Source organism: Archocentrus centrarchus, unplaced genomic scaffold (genome assembly GCF_007364275.1).
Source record: "Archocentrus centrarchus isolate MPI-CPG fArcCen1 unplaced genomic scaffold, fArcCen1 scaffold_132_ctg1, whole genome shotgun sequence".
Lineage (NCBI taxonomy): Eukaryota > Metazoa > Chordata > Actinopteri > Cichliformes > Cichlidae > Archocentrus > Archocentrus centrarchus.
Genome location: NW_022060177.1, coordinates 52,452 through 71,402, shown reverse-complemented (window position 1 = coordinate 71,402; position 18,951 = coordinate 52,452). Strand labels below are relative to the sequence as shown.

Sequence of the window (18,951 nt, the reverse complement as noted above, 5' to 3'; positions counted from 1 at the left end):
CAGAGTTGCTAGTTCTCATTCTGTTGCCTTAAGATTGCTTAAATTTAAAGCTCCAGGAGTGCTTTGCCTGTCGTGAATCACTCACAGTAGTTAACACTTAACATATTTACCACAGGGTCAGTCAGCAGTATCCTTCACTCTAGATGGTAGATACCTGAATCACTCACCTCAAATTTAAGCAAAGTTTAACTCCTGACCCACCCGTTTAGCATCAATAATTGTTAGTACACACATCTTCGCTATGAGTCACTGAAATCCCTGCTGGTCTATTCCTGTGTGGATGCCCCATAAAGCTGCATAAAGTGTATAAAACAAATAAAACTCTGGTGATGGTAATGTAATTCTTAATATTATTTAAATAAGTGCTGGAAATTGATCTCACCCAGCAGTGATCTGTGGCAAAGAAAAGAGAAAACAGGAGTTAAAATAAATATTAAACAATAAAGAATAAAAGATTATGATAATAAATAAATACAAACTCGAAGAACTCAAAAACAGAAGATGAGTGAGTCATATCATCACTTCTGGATAAAGTTATTTATTTATTTATTTTTTTCAAACCAATGACTTGCAGTCCACTTCTCAGCAGGATCAATTATTTCCCAGCATGCCACCTGTTTTTCAGCAAGTCCACACAGTGTGAAGCGTATCAGAGTCTCCCCCCTTGTGTGTGTTATCAATTACTGTCATGATAGAGATCATCACAGGACAGCCACACTGCAAACATATTTTATAGAATGTGATGCATGGCTGTGGATTAAACACAATATGAAGTATTTAAAATCAATTCAACCTTTAACATCTGCAGCAGGAAAATGTATGCATATAATACTGATGGGGAGCTATTTTCTGCAGAATACTTTGAGTACAACTTGCAGGTTCATGTGGACTGAAGTGTTTTCATTATATTTTATTTATGTTTTTAATAAAGAACTGGTTACAAAAAAAAAATAAAAATAAACCAGCATGACATTGCCAGCTAATTTTAAATATTTAGATGATGACAACAGAAGTGATACTATTTTATAGTTCCACAGACAGGAAGTATATAAAAAATAAAAGACATGGTGGTCATCATCTCTGCTTACCTTTCTGTAAAAGTCACCAAAGGCCACTGATTGATCCTCTGTGTGAAAAACTTTTAAGTTAATTTTTTTAAAGGTTATAATGAGCTGGTTCTGTGTCTCCTTTAAGAAACACAGAGTAAAGGATCCATCACAGGAGTCCTCTCTAAGGCTGCAGGTCACAGGTTTGATTCCCACAGGAGCTGACCTGCTGCCTTTTCTTTAAGTTTAGGCTTTAATTTGTGTTTAGATGACTGGAACCAGAATTGAAGCTGTAAATTTAATTTTAAATTTAAAAAACACAAAGTCTTTACTATAGTGACATACACCTATCAGGTGCAGTGGAAAACACTTCATCATAGCACCTGTTAGTGGGTGGGATATATCAGGTGAACATTTTGTCCTCAAAATTGATGTTATAAGCAGGAAAAATGGGCAACAGGAGGATTTATGCGAGTTTGATGAGGGCCACATTGTGATGGTGAGACAGCTGGGACAGATCATCTCCAAACGACAGCTTTTGTGGGGTGTTTTCCCCATCTGCAGCGGTCAGTATTTATCAAAAGTGGTCCAAGGAAGGAACAGAGACAGGGTCATGGGCAGCCAAGGCTCATTGATGCTCCTGGGTATTGAAAGCTGAAACATGTGGTTCGATTCAACAGATCAAATTGCAGAAAACATCCATGCTGGTTCTGATAGAAAGGTCTCAGAATACTCAGGGCATCACAGTTTGTTGTGTATGGGGCTGCATAGCTGCAAACCAGTCAGGGTGCCCATGCTGACCCCTGTCCACCACTGAAAGCACCAAGAATGGACATGTGAGAACTGGACCACGGAGCCATGGAAGAAGGTGGCCTGGTCTGATGATTCACGTTTTCTTTTACACCTGGATGGCCGGGTGTGTGCGTTGCTTACCTGGGAGCACCTGGCACCAGGATGCACTATAGGAAGAAGGCAAGCCAGCAAAGGCAGTGTGATGCTTTGGGCAATGTTTTGCTGGGAAACCTTGGGTCCTGCCATCATGTGGATGTTAATGAGACACATACCGCCCATGTGCCCCCTTTCATGGAGACAGTATTCCCTGATGGCTGTGGCCTCTTTCAGCAGGATAATGCTCCCTACCACAAAGGAAACATGGGTCAGGAATGGTTTGAGGAGCACAACAATGAGTCTGAGGTGTTGACTTGGCCTCCAAATTCCCCAGATCTCAATCCAATCAAGCATCTGTGGGATGTGCTGGACAAACCAGTCTGAGCCATGGAGGACCCACCTCACGGCTTGCAGACTTAAAGGATCTGTTGCTAACATCTTGGTGCAGATACCACATCACACCTTCAGGGGTCTACTGGAGTCCATGCCTCAATGGGTCAGGGCTGTTTGGCAGCAAAAGGAGGACCAACACAATATTAGAAGGGTGGTCATAATGTTATACTGTAGTTGGTCTGTGTAAATACATGTGAGGAACCATTCATTTTTGACTCCCATTTTGCCAAATATTAAACTACAGCGCCCTCTTTAAGTGAAGTGTTAGAGGTGCAAGTTGAGAGTGTTGGCTCACTAAAATCACATTTTTGATCAGATTTCTGAACATGAAAAATCACAAGTAAAGCATCACCTGTTAGAATTCCAAAAGACTTTGCCGTGCTCAGAAATTTGCATAGCTGCTTCTATGAAACAGAAGTAAATAAAATGAAATCAGTTATTCTCCTGCAGCAGCAGGACAACTCTGAGAGAAAATAACAGCCTTCTTGTTGATCATGCAGACATCCAGATGGTTTTTTAATTAACAAAAGACCAACCCTGTCACAATACAGATGCGTGCATGCAGATGCTGCATTCAGGCTTGTGAGATGTGTGCCTGTCACCACAATCTGCTCACAGGTTCTGACCTACTCCTGTATGAAATACCAAACTATTGATAGATGTATCAACATAATCTGCAGGGTGAAATAGAGCCTGTTTAAATGCACCAAAGAGAGTTTCAGTCCAATAAATGTGGATAAAGTCCAACATGAAGATGTTCCACAGAGCTCCAGATCTAATCTACAGTGCAGGACACAAATCAGAGCATCAGTCAGACTGAAAAAATCTCACCAAAGATTTCAAAGTAATCACAGAAAGAAAAACATTTACATTCATTTATTAGTTTCCAAACCAAAGAATTCATTTGAGCCGTAATTTCTTTCTTCTTCTTCTTCTCTTCTTCTTCTTCTTCTTCTTCTTCTGCACTTTTTAAGTTCTTTTGTGGATTTTTGCCTTTTTGTCCTAAGCCTAGGGTTAATCCCTCATCATCTAGTTGTTGATCCTTGTCCTTCACCTCTGCATCATCTTAATCTGAAAAAACAGAGACAATACAAACTAAACTACTCCTCATATAAAAAGGCACCAATGAATACATGAAATTTTCATGACTATTTTACATTTTGCCATGAGATAGGGATGCACTGTACAGCTGTGCTTGTTTATGACAGACATCATTAGTTAGCATTAGTGTAGATCATCATGAGCATGTGTGTGAGTGGCAGCAACATTCATTATTTTTTTCTGAAGCTTCTAAAAAGAAGAAACCTTGAAAGCATTTAGAAAATATCAGCCAGCCAGATCGCATAAGTATCCATCAATAAATCAGATGAATGTTGATTTGATGCAGCAGGAAATGTTTGATTTGCCTCAGCTCTGAGACTCATCTGTGTACTTTACACGTCTTCGTCAAGTCTGAGGCAAAAATTAAGAGTCCAAACTCTGCTATCTACAGGGTATAATCTTTTTTTTTTTGTGTTAAAATAATCTAATAATCTTTTTATTCCTAAATTTAATGTCCAGTCACTAATTCAGTGACTGCTCTGCATTCATGTGTGTGTGTTTGTCTCCATCTAGTGGACAACTATATTTATTATGAACCTCTTTGGAGAGGATATTGAGGGGATCACACACTGCACAACAGACTACATAAACATCTGCATGGACATTGTTGTTCCGTTGAGAACTGTATGGTGTTTTGCTAACAACAAGCCCTCTGCTGCCCTCAAGAGCAGAATTGCAACAGATGGTAATAAGAAGAGAGCGAATGACTTCAATCTCTTCTATAACTGGTTTTATTGCCCTGTCTCTGCTTTAACTGCTACTGTCTGGCCTGATCCCCCCCCCCCCCCCCCCCCCCCCCCCCGAAACTGTAACAGCAACAATGGACATGTCTGCCTGTCCAGCCATCTACCCTCCTCCCCACTGCTGCTCAGACACCTCACCCCCAGACCATCAGCACAGATAATGTAGCAGCCCCACAACATCCATCATTATTACCACACACTGTCTCAACAGCTCAGGACAGTGGGACCCTTGCAGCCCCCACCCATTAGGAAAGCAGCTGGCCCAGATAAGGTGTGCTCCAGACTGCTGAAAGCATGTGCTTCTGAGCTGGGTGAACCTCTGAAGCACATCTTTAACCTGAGTCTACAGCTGGGGAGGGTCCCCTCACTCTGGAAAACATCATGACTGGTTCCTGTGCAAAAGAACATCAGCTCCAGCTTACTCAGTGACTTCGGCCCGATTGCTCTAACATCGAACATCATGAAGACCACGGAACGTCTCCTCCTACATTTACTCAGACCCTTGGTTAAACATGCACTGGACCCCCTGCTGTTTGCCTATCAGGAGAAGGTGGGTGTGGAAGATGCCATCCTCTACCTTCTCCACTGGACTTATTCCCACCTTGACAAGGTGAGTGGCTCTGTGAGGATTCTGTTTTTTGATTTCTCCAATACCTTCAATACTATACAGCCCCCTCTACTGAGAGGCAAGCTGAAGAGGATGCAGGTTAACCCACACCTGGTGACCTGGGTTATGGATTACCTCACCGGTAGACTGCAGCACGTGTGGCTGAGTGACTGTACATCTGAGAATGTGATCAGCAGTATCGATGCACCACAGGGGACTGTCCTCTCTCCTTTCTTGTTTACACTGTACACATCTGACTTCCAGTACAACTCTGAGACGTGTCATATGCAGAAATTCTCAGATGACATGGCCATCATTGGCTATGTCAGGAGTGGACAGGAGGACAAGTACAGGAGACTAGTGGATGAATTTCTGAAATGGTGCCAACTGAACCAACTGCTGCTGAACACGTCCAAGACTAAGGAGATGGTGGGGGACTTCTGTAGGTCTGGACCACCCCACAGCCAGTCTCTATTGGGGGGGGATTGATGTGGAGATGGTGAGGACCTACAAGTACCTCAGTCCGCAGCTGGACAACAAACTGGACTAGTCAGTGTGCACAGACACACTGTACAGGACTGGTCAGAGCCAGCTTTATTTCTTGAGGAGATTGGGGTCCTTCAACATCTGCAGAAAATTACTGCGGATGTTCTACCAATCTATAGTTGCCAGCATTTTCTTCTATGCCGTGCTGGGAAGGTAGCATTATGAAGAGAGATGCGCTGAGGCTAGATAAGTTGGTCAGGTTGCTGGGTTAGTGATCGGAGTGGAACTGGACAGAGTGGCAGAGAGAAGGACACTGGACAAACTGCTCTCTATCATGGACAATGAAAGTCACCCATTACACACTAGAATAATGAAAAACAGGAGTGTGTTCAGTGCTCTCACAGAACTGTTCAATGACAGATTTAAGAAACCATTTGTTCCAAGAGCCATCAGAGTTTTTAATGCTTCACTTGAGGGACGATAACATACAATTATTATTACCACTTTACTACTGTATATTACTGCACTGCATTGTTTGCACATCTGACTGCATTTTTGTATATGTATATTGCACTACTGGACTCATTCATATCCCAGTGTTATTTGTTTTATTTTGTTTTCAGAGCGACTGTACAGCTTATTACAGTTTGTTAGTTGTTATAGTTTGTTAGTCTGTATTATTAGTAAAGTTTGTATAATTTATACGTCCATTGTTTGTTTCTATTTATTGTGCATAATAAGCTGCTGGATAGATCTATCTATCTACTTCGCTCCATATTCTAGAGAAAATGACAAATAAGTTGAGATAGGCTCCAGGATGGATGGATGGACAGACGGATGGATGGATGGATGGATGATGGCCGGATGGAAAAATGGACGGATGGACAGACGGATGGATGGATGGACAGATGGTTGGATGGATGGACAATGGACGGACGGATTAACGAATGGACGATGGATGATGGGAAAATGGCTGGATGGACAGACGGATGGATGGACAGAAGGATGGATCTATGGACGGACGGATGGATGGACGGACAGATGGATGGATGGATGGATGGGCAGACAGATGGATGGATGAAAGTAACAAATATTGAGATGATCAATTTTATTTTTCAGTCAAGAGCTGAATTATGTGAGTTTGCTTGTGAGCTGCGAGTTTCTGGAAACCCCAGAGAACCTGAAGAAAAATCCAGCAACACATGGAAAACATGCAAACTCATCAAAGGAAGAAGCTGTAGATGAACCCCTCAGCTTTCCTCCTGTAATGTAAGCTGTAAAGCTTACATTACTTCGTTTAGAGTTCTGAAGACACATGTCAAAAGGATTTAGAAGAGATGACCTTTTCTGGGCCTGAACTCTCGTAGAAAGGCTAAACCATCGCTGATTACATTTTGTGTTATACTTTATTTGGTTGCAGCCTACCCACTTTTTTGGAAAGAGGCCTGTCAAATTAAGTTGTGAAGGTCTTTTTAAAATAGCTTGATAAAATGGAACTAAATGTCAGCCCTACTTTAATGCTGCAGCTCAGTCTGTTCTTGCTCTGAGCGAAAGAGCATAACTTCTTTTAATAACAGCTTAGAGGAAGCAGTTTTTCTCCTTGAATTGCTACTGTCTAAGTGGTGTCCAGAAAACAATGTGGGCTTTATAGGTAATTGAGAAACTATCCAGGGAAAACCTGGTCCTGTTAGGAGAGACGGCATCCATCCCACTCTGGATGGAGCAGCTCTCATTTCTAGAAATCTGGCCAAATTTATTGAAAACAACCCCCCCCCCCCCCGGTCTCATTATTGGCACGTGAATTAAAATATAATCGAGTCACTCCAGAATTGCCAGAATTGGAGGACAATTAAAAAGTTGGTCAAGAGAAAAATGTCATTTTAGTAGGTGCTCAAGAGCTATTTTGTATTTTAAGTAATATTTTTAAATCAGTTTTTCAACAACCAGAAAGGTTCAAATATTTATGCACGGATATGACTGGATTTTGATTAGGGGATTATTGGGTTTTTCTTTCAGCTGTAACCTTGAAAAGTGTACCAGGGTCGCTTTTCCCTCTAGAATTTCTTTAGTTTTTCCTCAGAGTTGGATCTGCACCTCCTCACCCAGACTCCTTCCTTCCTTCCTTCATTGGCTGTAATTATGAAAAATAAGAGGAGCCAAGTGTCTTTCTTCTCGTAAATTTGTTTTTCCTTGTAAATTTTGAATGTTTTTTAATATAACTTAATATAACACCCACGAAAATGAGCAAATAAAAAGGGCGGAGTGTTTTTTTCTTCGTGAATTTAAACTAAAAGTTTTTTTTTTATTCTCCCTCGCCCAGCCCCCTTTATTTATTGATGTATTTATTTATGCATTTATGTATTTCTGTATGTAACCTCCGAAGCATAAATGCACTCTGCGTGCAGACTGGTGTGTGTGTGTGTGTGTGTGTGTGCGAGAGAGAGAGAGAGAGAGATTTTCTGGAACCAGCTGTAACCGGATGTAAGTGTTTCTGGGACTTCCTGTCCAGACAAGGATGCTGGAAGCTGTCCGAGTGTCCTGTAGCCGCGTCCAGCATGCACTGCAGCCCTCTTATAAACATACGCGCAGTCTGCGGTACTTGTGCCCGCTGAGCTGCGCCGCTTTGAGGCGCACTTCATCCCCACGGGGCTAATCTAATCTGAAGAGTGGGGAAAGTGCTGGAGGTTCATCATGGAGCTGGTCTCGGTTTGCGGCCCGGGATCCTCTAAAGGTAACCGAGCTAACGTTAGTGTCCGCCCGGTTTGTCCTCAGCTCAGCTCCTTATCTCCTTCATGGTTCTGCTTTCCCTTCGTGTTTGCTCTTAGTTTGACAATAAGCAGTGCGACCACAGCAGACGCTTTCTAGCTGTACTTAGCTTAGCATGTTAGCCGAAGCTGAAGGTCAGCGCTCAGCCTGCTCGGACTGAGTTACTGCAGTAACCTATTTTCAGCCCAGCGTGCACCACACGTCTGCAGACTTACACAGTGGCTTCGTCTGAAGTGATCAGAGCTGCTGTGCGCTCTATTAACTCCTACAGTTTCCACTGCACTCACTCACATTCACCCTAAACCAATGCACAGGCGGAGGCGCACAAACACCACAGAGACAGTAGCATGAATCTGAAGCACTGAGTCCAAAACAAGCGGATGTTGAAGTGGTTTGTGTACCGCTCTTGCATCTGTGGGATTACCTTTGACCATACCATTGCTGCCAGGGTGCTGCAGCTGAGGAGAGCAATGCATTAAGGCTGAAATTCACTAAGCATACCCAAATAACAGCTGCAAGACAAAGGTGCACATGACACGCTGTAACAAAGCATTAGTTTACAATTGTAACAAATCACATCATATAAAATCTATCCATTTATCCATTATGCCCTCTTTGAATTTCAACAAACTCTTCATTTAGTCACAGACCACTAACATGTCACACCCAGCTATAGACCCTTTTACTGTTTGTAAACAATAATGACGTGCGCATTTTGGAAACGGAAATATGGCGAAGTTCATTAGCGTTTCACTCTACAAGAAGGGATTATTATCAACAAAAGATCGTGAAAACTACCTGCAAAAATTAACTCTGACCACCAGCAAACGACTCCCCAATCCCTGTGATACGTTAGCAAGTGGCACAGTATCCGTGGGCGGATATATATACCTTTATTTAGTGGAGAAACCCAGCGTATACACCCGAGAGAAGTTGCGTGCATACAAGTCATGTATTACAACTATGTTGTTTGCGGCCATGTATTGAACACCAAATATCACGATACAGACTCAGAGTTTTGTGTCTTGAAGGCAGAAGTTCTTCCAAGTCAAAGAAAAGGAAACACTACCGCTGTGTATGAGGCTTGGGTCATTGTAAACAAGTCAGAGAACTACGTCCTCACAGCGAATTGTACCTGCATGGCAGCGTGAGTACTTCGTCACATTGCTTTTCTAGCTTGCTAAGAGTTTTCCGGCTGTATACATTATTGACTTACCAAGGAAAAAATATATATATACTGTTCCAGTCACACTGTGAGACACGCGCAACCATTCATATGTGAGTCTGCTCAAATTTTTACTGGACTGCGTATTGGAATCTATAGTGCGATTAAATATTAATTTAAAAATCAGGACTCTCTGAGTCCAGCGATACCTAAACATGTAAATAGCCAGCCACACTACAGTGTAAAAGCCAAATAGCCTTCCAGCTAATGCTGTTTACTTTAGATACCTGACATCCCAGTATAACCAGAGTAGATAAATAACTTTACCTGATATAAAATGGGCGCTTCAAACGTGAGCATTTCTGATCGTGTCCTCAGTTGAATTTTTATCAGTACATTTGATGGCTTGCAACCACAGAAGCCTCCGTTTTCTCTTAAACAGCCGTGATCCCGTTGGATTCGGTACAACTTCAGTCCGCTTTTGGTAGAGTAGAAATTCTGACAGTCAAACATGCAACAGCCAAACATTTTGATGCTGATATCACTTTTAAATCACATATAAATGCTGCGCAGTCTCCTTGTTCTTATTGATTTGAATGGAGTAGCAGTTCACTTCCATTGCCAAAATGTGCACGCATCCTTTGATGATGTAGGTTGTAAAAGGGTCTATAAGGTAAACTGTACACAATTACACCTTCTTATAGTAATATGCTCTGCTCTTAAAGCATTAAACGAACACTCTAAGAGTACATCAGATCACAGTGGGGAAAACCCCTGCTGGATATCTACACTGATATGGACTGGATAATGTGTCAGGAATGAAAGGATGCCACAGCGTTTGATGGAAATGAAAATTATCAACTATAGAGGCTGAATTCAAAGACCCTGAAATCAAAGTGAAAAAAAGATGCAGCAGATTAGAACATTTAGTTGAATTTTTACTGCAGTAACTCAGAATGGCGCTCAGTAGTTTGTGTGGCCCCCACGTACTTTTATGCATGCCTGACAACATCAGGGCTCCTAATGAGATGATGGATGGTGTCCTGGAGGATCTCCACCCAGATCTGGACCTGGGCATCACTGGACAGTCTAAGGTGCAACCTTAGACATCTGGTGTCAGATGGACTGAAATATAATGTCCCAGAAGTTCTGTTGGATTTAGGTCAGGCGAGGGTGGGGGTCAGTCAGTGGTATCAACTTCTTCATCTCACCACATGAGGGTACCAGGAGGAACCCAGGACCCACTGCGGCAGAAGGTCTTTTTGTTTCTGAAAAGTTTTTTAGGATTTCTTGGGATAAGAAAGGATAATAAATAAAACATGAACTGCTGTCATTTATCGGCGCAGTTCTTTCTGTTTGTCCTGCAATTCCTACAGCAAAGACTGAGGCCTCTTCAACAGGACTCTGCATGAAAAGTGCCTGCTCCGTGAGTGTGGAGCAGAGAAGAGACAGATGAAGTGAAATACCATTAATTGAGTTGATGAAAGCATGTTCCTTCTAGCTTCCAACAGCACCTGGCTGCAGGCAAGAGGGCGCCGCCATATCTCAACTCCATTCCGGAACTCCACGGGAATTTGTTCAATACCAGAAGTCATGTGACCTTTATGGCGGAAATGGGTCTTCTTGTACTTTTTCCACATGATGTAGCCGGCAGATTTAAAACATTTAAATCCGCCGGCTTTATTTTTTACAGTTAGTTAATTTACATTTTCATGTCTTTTAACCATCCTTTTATGTTAATTTCTCAGTAAATTCTCAGTAATAATGTTCCTGATTCACTTTGACCTAGGGGCAGTTTTTATTTATCCAAAAGTGTCAGAAACCACAATTTCCAATAAACAGTGGCAGTTGGCAAACCAGCTTAGAGGTGCACTACCACCACCTACTGGACTGGATTTTGGATCAGGAAGTGATTTCGCCAATTTCCCAGTGATAAACTCAGGAAGAAGACCAACTTCCTGTGGAGTTCCAGAATGGAGTTGAGGTACGGTGGCACCCTCTTGCCTGCAGCCAGCCCCCTCTCGGTACTGACCGAAAGTACTGAACAACCGCTTGCTAACGCTAATTGTCGCAGCGCTAGCTCTTACAATAGCAATCTGTTCTGGTAGCTAACTGCTGAGCCCGGGATGACGGCACCTCAGGCGCAGCACCAGGCGATGAACTGCTGGCTCGAACCCTGAGTCATCCTTTTTCTGGCCTTTCTTATCAAATCAGTTTGGTTTCATTTGAATGAGTTGTAGATCAATTACAAAGAGTTAAACTGTATTTTGGTTGGTGGATGAAAATTAGTGTTAGCCTAATAAAGATCTGTTTGATGCCAGGAAAAGATGAGTCTGACAGAGAAGAGGAGGAGGAGTCTGATAGGGGGGGAGAAGAAGAGGAGTCGTCTGACAGAGGAGAAGAAGAAGATGAGTCTGACAGGGGAGGAGAGGAATATGGTGAGCCACTGTGTATGGATCCATTAGAAAAGGTAAGAAAAATTTCACAGTGAAATTGTATTGCTTTAACTGTCAGCTGCTCCTGCCCTTTATAAAAATAGCCCCAAATCAATCAACCAGTACTTTATATAACAAAGAATATCTCAAGTATAACAAAGCAAAACAAAACCAAATTTAAAACGACTTAATAAATGCAGTAAAACCTGCACAGCAAACATCAAATGGCTTTAAAGTGTCATAGTGTAACCGAGGGCTGTTAGGGCAGAAGGCAGGGTATGCCCTGCCAGTCTATCAGAGGACATCTAATTAATCTTATATCTAATTCATATCAAATTCATATCAAATGACGCTGAGAAACTCACCCATGCATTCATCACTTCTAGGTTGGACAGTTGTAATATTCACTAATCTTTGAAGACTTCTAGAATATTTTGTGTTATGAAAACAGTGAATAGATCAAAAGAAAGAGGAGAACTTCTGCTTTCATACATTCATTCATTTCTTTTTTAAATTAACACAGCATTTTGGACAAAAACCTTAAAAAGGTGTGTTGTTCTTACGCACTGCTCTGTTGGTTGGGAGTTAGCAGGATTCATACATTCAAATATCAAGTCGTCCTTTTTTGAAACGAGCACTTTAACATTGGTCCTTTAGAACAAAAACCTGAGAAAAGTGCATTTTTATCAGAGACTGAAACTTTGCTGTCTGAAGGTGAACTGTTGCTATCAGCAGGTTGCCCACTGGATGCCCTTCCTCTCTGCCCATCTTCTTTGCCACACTTTTTGTTTGGCACATCTGACTCTGCCATGAGATTTGGGGGATGACTTTGCGCCATTGTTCCCCTCACCTTTGTTTGTTCATCACTGTTGTGACTGTCCTGATTCAACCCAATCGACCCATGATTCATTAGCTTCTTCATTCAGATCGGATTCTGAAGGAGGACTGATTGAAGCATGGATTATCAGAGTTTGAATCCTTCAACAACTCCAAGGCTTCCACAGCTCTATACCTCTTCATGGGCATTTTCTCTGCTTTGTAGTGTGCATGTTAATGAGCAGGGCTGTGGTCTTCTTCTCCTTTCAGCTCATGCTGCATCATCTTCTTCACCTATTTTCCAGTGTAAAAGTGTTGTGCTGTATCACCAGATACGCAACAGCACCCCCAAATGCATAACAGTGAAAACACATATTGCTGGAATTGCTCATCAGTGGTGGACGTATTTTTAACATATTATCTGCTAGCTCCTAGCATGACAACATATTTTTGAATTTGCTTTAACCTAATTTTTCAAACTTAAGACTTTGTAGTGTAAGTTTGCTCCATATCTGCATTTCAGTCACTGCCTGTTTTTAATCTTTGTCACTGCAGGAAGAAAAAAGTGAAGATGGATCAAAACCTGACTGCTATCAGGAGGCTGACAAGTCCTGCCCAACAAAAGCGAGTGGAGAAAAATCACACAGATGTGACGTGTGTGGAAAGACTTTTGCGCGGATAGGTCATTTTAAAACGCATAAGCTGATCCACACGGGAGTTAAACAGTTCATATGTGAGCTGTGTGGTAAGTCTTTCACTCGGATGGGTCAGTTAAAAGCCCATCAGGTGATCCACACTGGAATTAAATTGTTCAGTTGTGACCTCTGTGAGAAGTCTTTTTATCGAATGGACAATTTAAAAGCACATCGACTCCTCCACAGTGGACTTAAACCATACAAGTGTGATGAGTGTGGGAAGAATTTTCCCACCACGAAACATCTCAGAACCCACAAATACATCCACACGGAAGTTAGGCCATTTAGCTGTGATCAGTGTGGAAAGGCTTTTAAATTTATGGGGGAGCTAAAAAGACATCATCTCATCCACACTGGGGTTAAAGCATTCATCTGTGATCAGTGTGGGAAGGCGTTTACTCGGATGGGTGAGTTAAAAGCCCATAAACTGATTCACACTGGAGTTAAACTCTTCAGGTGTGACTTGTGTGGGAAGTCTTTTATTCGGTTGGATCACTTAAAAACACATCAGCTTATCCACACTGGAGTTAAGCTGTTCAGTTGTGACTTGTGTGGGAAGTCTTTTACACGAATGGACAATTTAAAGACACATCAGCTCACCCACAGTGGACTTAAGCCCTACAGGTGTGATCAGTGTGGGAAGGATTTCACTTGTAAGGGAAATCTGGTTACCCATCAGCGCACCCACTCTGGAAGTAAACCATACAACTGTGACTTTTGTGGAAAAGCTTTCAGTCTGCAGAAGACTCTGAGAACACACCAACGCATGCACACCGGAGAGGATGTTTACTGCTGTGAGCAGTGTGGGAAACCATTTGTGCAGTACTCTCACTTAAAAGCTCATGAAATTACACACACTGAAGATAGACCACACCGCTGTGACGAGTGTGGGAAAGCCTACAGACGTATTAGTGATCTGAGAGTCCATCAGAGAAACCACACTGGGGAGAGACCATACAAGTGTGACCAGTGTGAAAAGACTTTTAAGTCTTCAGATGTCCTAAAACGGCACCAACAGATCCACACCAGGGAGAGACCATTTGAGTGCAGTCAGTGTGAGGTAAGTTTAGTTAGTTAGTTTAGTTTAAATTTGGGCCTAACTGTTCAAACAAATGAGTCATCAGATCTGTTCAGTGAAGCTTGTAGATTGAAACACTTATTTCAGCTGATTGTGTGGTTATCCATTTCTTTGAGAAACAGATGGATGATTTGGCCTTAACTGATCCAGCTTTGTTCAGGTCCATTACATTACCAACCATTCCAATATTCAACCTGAAGAAGAGACTTGGAAAGTGTAAATCAATGTTAGAAAGTTATCTGGTATTTATTACTTAACTACTCAATGACATTCCCCATGTGACAAATCCAAATGAATTTTTTTTTATTTATCCAAAAATTGTAGCAGTGTTCTCTCATTTTCCCAAAATGAATTTTCGAAATACACTGAACTTGGAAGAAAATGTTCAAGAAAGATATTCAAGTTTTAAAGCTTTATTAAACCATTCACCTGAGTTTAAAGTATATTATGTGCCTTGTATATGAGAAGCCATGAATAAAATCTCAGTCCCCTACCTGCAAAACTTTATATTTCAGGGACTTCAAGCATCCATTGTTCTTTGTTAAATCTGAGCTCCACTCTTGAGCCCATATCCACAGACCCATAGTATCAGAAATTTACTCTAAAACAGTTGAAGGACTCTGCTTTCTAGATAATGGAATTTAAAATGGCTCCTCAAGAAATGTTAGTGTTTTTGAAGAAAATTAATAACTGGAAATTTTGCATAATTTCTGCTAAGAAGCGAATCTGTCCCCTGGAAATCATCTTGAATTTGATGAACAGATCTGAAAGCTGGTCTTTTAGGCTCAGTTCTGGAAAAAGTGTCACCTGAGTACATTCCTGCCTATTTTCAGAACTTTGGTATTGTACCATAAATATCAGTTCTGGTGACATTCTTAAGTACATCAATATATTATAGAAAAAAAAACAGTTAACAATGTCTTGGATGTGACTGAAAGGCACAGAATTGTATGCATCTGGAGATTTTTATGCCTGCAGTTTTTCTTTAGTAGGAATTCTGGTTTTTTCCAGGTATATGAAAATCCTGCAGAACTGTCCACATAACATGTCATGGTTTCGAACATTGACAGGGTCTATTGGCAGAAAAGGTCTTTATTTTCCTGACTTACACTGTCTTTGAATCTTTCTCTCAGACCCAGGGCGGTGCAGATGGAGCCAACACTCAGCCCTGTCAGCACTATACCATTGTTAAACCATATCAGTGTGACCAGTGTGGAAAATCATTCAGCAGTCAAAGAACCCTACAAAGACACCAACGGATGCACACTGGACACAAACTGAACTACTGCAAAGAATGTGGCAGAGGTTTTCCTACACCAAGCGCATTAAAACGCCATGAAGTGCTCCACAGTGGGGCTAAAAAGCACGTCTGTGACCAGTGTGGGACATCATTCTCCTCTGTGAAAAACCTAAGACAACATAAACTAGCCCACGCTGAGGAAGCCATTCATATCCAGACGCTGGGAGAAAAGCTTCTCGTCTTCACGTCGTCGTACACATCATGAACGTGGCTACAGACACCTGTGATCACAGTCTGGGACGAGTTTCACAATCACAAATAAACTGTATCACTGCGAGCAGCAATATTCACTTCTTCTCTATGCAAACTTCAGTGTGACCATGCAGAGCAGAAGATCATTTCAAATCATTCATGAGAACACAGGACGACTCACAGTGCAGCTGAAATGACAGGAAGACTGTGTTCTGGATTCAGAGTCAGTCTAAAAAAGCAGAATTCAGATTTCATCTTCATATGTCTTTGATTTCTCTGCAGTCTGATGAAGTAGCTTCTGGAGTGCTACAGTGAGACTGTTCATTAGATCAGTCTCTTTTATTTTGTTTGATATTTTGTAGCAAGATATTTAATCAGCTTTACTATGAAAGTGGACCTATTATACTTCTTATTTTCTGTCCTGTATATTCCAGCAGTGGGTACTCGCAGTAAACATGGCCAAAGTTTCAGGTCAGCATATATACAAGTAATCCCTGTGAGCCAAACGCTTTAAGCACACTGCTTTAAACACTCAGTTTAGTTTTATCTACTCTCAAACCTTCTGTTTGAGAATGGCAGACAATCAGAAGAAAGCTGGCTTAAAGGGGAAGGAGTGAAGGAATGAAGGGGCTGCACCAAGGCCAAGAAGTGTTAATAACACTGAATATAATTGTATTTGTAAATGTGGATTATGCACCGCTGCTCTGCTAAATTGTGAGGATAAAAACGAGGCACTGAGCAGAACAGGAGAACCTGCTGTAATGAAACATAACTGAACTAAAACATGCACTTTGCATTGACTGATGGATACATTGAATGAAGAGTGTTTAAAATCTGAATGTACTTAAGAGCAGAAACACCATAAAATTTAAATGGCACTCAAATAATTGAATAGAAATCAATAAGCGAATGCTATGATGCCAAAGATGGCAGTTCTCCCATTGGACCATCGTAATGACACGTTATTGTTTGTTGTTGAGGGTTGAGTATCAGTTTTTAATAGTCAGAATTCAGTAAATACATGCTGGAAAACATGGCAGGCGTGTTAAATTTACAGTTGATGAAGTCCAGTGTGAGTGACCAATCAGTTAGCTTCAGGACAATAAGCCGTTTCATTATGAGCTTTCTATGAGAACTAGAAATACGAAGAAACTATGGAAATACTACAGTTTGTGTATATTTTATGTGTCTCAAGGAAGCTTTTTGATTTACAACAGACATCTGTTGGGGATAAATAGCTTATGTTACTGTCAGTTGTCATTGCTGCTAAATTTATATGTTGTAACTATTTAAATGTTGGTCAGATCAGTGCGGTGTTCTTCACTTTGAGAGGGGTTGATTTCTCATGTCTTTGTAACAATATAGATGATGTAGTGAGGAAGTGGGAGGTGTAACAGTGTTGTTACATGTAGTAATGAGCTCACATTTGTTTTTGTTTTTTTGGAAACAAATCTTTAAGAAAAAAATGATGCTTTGTCTTACTGAGCCATCAGCAGAGGACGGGTCACCTTTTTGGCTTTTTAGCTGGAGACTGGGAGGGCTGAAGGTTCATTTAACTATGAAGGAAGTAAACAAAACTACAAATAAATGTAATTGTATGTCATAATGCACTAACTCCTTCCGGTCTCCATCTAAAACAAAGAAACATATAATGCTGGGTTCAGACATGGCAGCAGGATCATGATCCGATGTGGATGATGGAGGGCGTCAATTAGAGTTGAGACCAAAAATTTTATTTTACAGGTCTGTTGATGATTTTATCTGACGTAGCAAGTGTCGTAAAGGAGAGAAATAAATGCTGCATCTGGGACTCTTCACAGCATCCCAACACAGAGATGAGTTTGTTGGGTTTTGTTATTGCACAGTGGTTCCCTGATCAGTACAGAACTCTCATCTAGCTGTCGAGCTTTTTATTTCTGCTGCTCAGCTGCTGTGAACATGGTCAAACTAAACTTTAAAATGGAGCAGGCAAGCAGTGCCGCATGCTGATTCAGTTGACATAAAGAGGAGATTTTGGAGCTTCTTTCAGGTCAGGAAGATGAAGGCTATTATTTGCCACTTCAAGCCAAACTAAAAAAAATTAAAGCCGCAAGCGGCGTTTTACGGCCCTCGCTGCCTGCGCGACCGCCAAACCCAGCGAGAGCCACCAGTGAGCCCCCGCGAACCCCCAGCGAGCCACCTACGAGCTCCGCAAATCTCCAGCCAGCCACCTGCGAGCCCCGCAAACCCCACTCCATGCCGCCTGAGAGCCGCTGCTCCTGCAACCGGCGACCTGCCTTCCCTGCGAACAACCTGCCCTGCAAACAGTCTGCAACCCACCTGCGAGCCACCTGAGATCCCCCTTCAAGCTGTCAGAGAGCCACCTGTTCTGCCAAATGTAATCCCCACTGGCAAAAGATGAAAATCTTGGCAAGGATGGACATGATAACACTGTTGAATCTATCTATTTGACTGTTGCGAAGTTTTCTACCTTTTTTCATGCATTTCAGAAAACCTAAATGTGATTCCCACCATCTAATGCTTTTGTTCCATCTGTAGGGGGCACTAGTGCACTTGTTGGTCTGAATCCACAAATCTAAATTAAGTCTTGTCCAGTACATAAGGGAAAGGAAATTGCAAGCAAAGTGCAGAAAGAGTGCGTGAGTGATTGCGCAATACGTGTGACAAGGTTGTGGTTTCTCCATAGTGACGTCATCTTGACATTGGGGTGGTGGTCACGGCTGCAGCGTGCAAAAGAGGGCATAGGTCTGATTGACTTTTGTGATCAGGAGTATATGAAGAACATGTAAAAAAATTTTCATGCATTTCAAAGAAACTAATGCGGTGGACCTCCATACAAAATTGCAGTTTCTTCTGTAGGGGGCGCTATTGCAGCAATCGCCATTGTTTCTCCACGTATGGATTCAGTGTAGGTGTGTTCATAAAGGATTCCATTTTGGGGCAGATCGGGCAAAGCACATGCGATTGATGGCAGGAAAGAGGACGGGAATTTTTGGTCAAACGAACGCCAAATTCAGGGGCCTCATGTGACAAGCCCGGTGAATTGAATACGAAGCCTTCGATAACTTTGGATGCCCTATGTCTCTAGATGATGCAGAGCCATTTTGGTGTTAGCGCGTCAAATGCCCTAGGAGAAGTTCGAGCAAATATGAGGTGTCCAACAGTGCAAAATTGGCAAAAACAGAATTTCAAGCCAAGCTAGCGGATTTCCTGTGGGAATGTGGGCATGGGTCTCATTGA

General features: G+C 41.8%; 1 protein-coding gene across 1 annotated transcript; it reads left to right on the top strand.

The window, feature by feature from the left end:
* Window positions 1-7,790: 7,790 nt before the first annotated feature.
* On the top strand, window positions 7,791-17,771 carry LOC115775435 (zinc finger protein 708-like). The gene is made up of 4 exons (XM_030722970.1): window positions 7,791-7,995; window positions 11,517-11,665; window positions 13,002-14,201; window positions 15,353-17,771. Exons 1-4 carry the CDS (start codon window positions 7,956-7,958, stop codon window positions 15,722-15,724), a joined length of 1,761 nt encoding a protein of 586 aa, XP_030578830.1. The 5' UTR covers window positions 7,791-7,955; the 3' UTR covers window positions 15,725-17,771.
* Window positions 17,772-18,951: the final 1,180 nt, after the last annotated feature.

Coding starts and splice junctions, on each gene's coding strand:
- LOC115775435 (XM_030722970.1), top strand. CDS start 7,956: ATGGAGCTGGTCTCGGTTTGCGGCCCGGGATCCTCTAAAG. Junction 11,666..13,001: donor GTATGGATCCATTAGAAAAG/GTAAGAAAAATT, acceptor TTGTCACTGCAG/GAAGAAAAAAGTGAAGATGG. Junction 14,202..15,352: donor TTGAGTGCAGTCAGTGTGAG/GTAAGTTTAGTT, acceptor TCTTTCTCTCAG/ACCCAGGGCGGTGCAGATGG.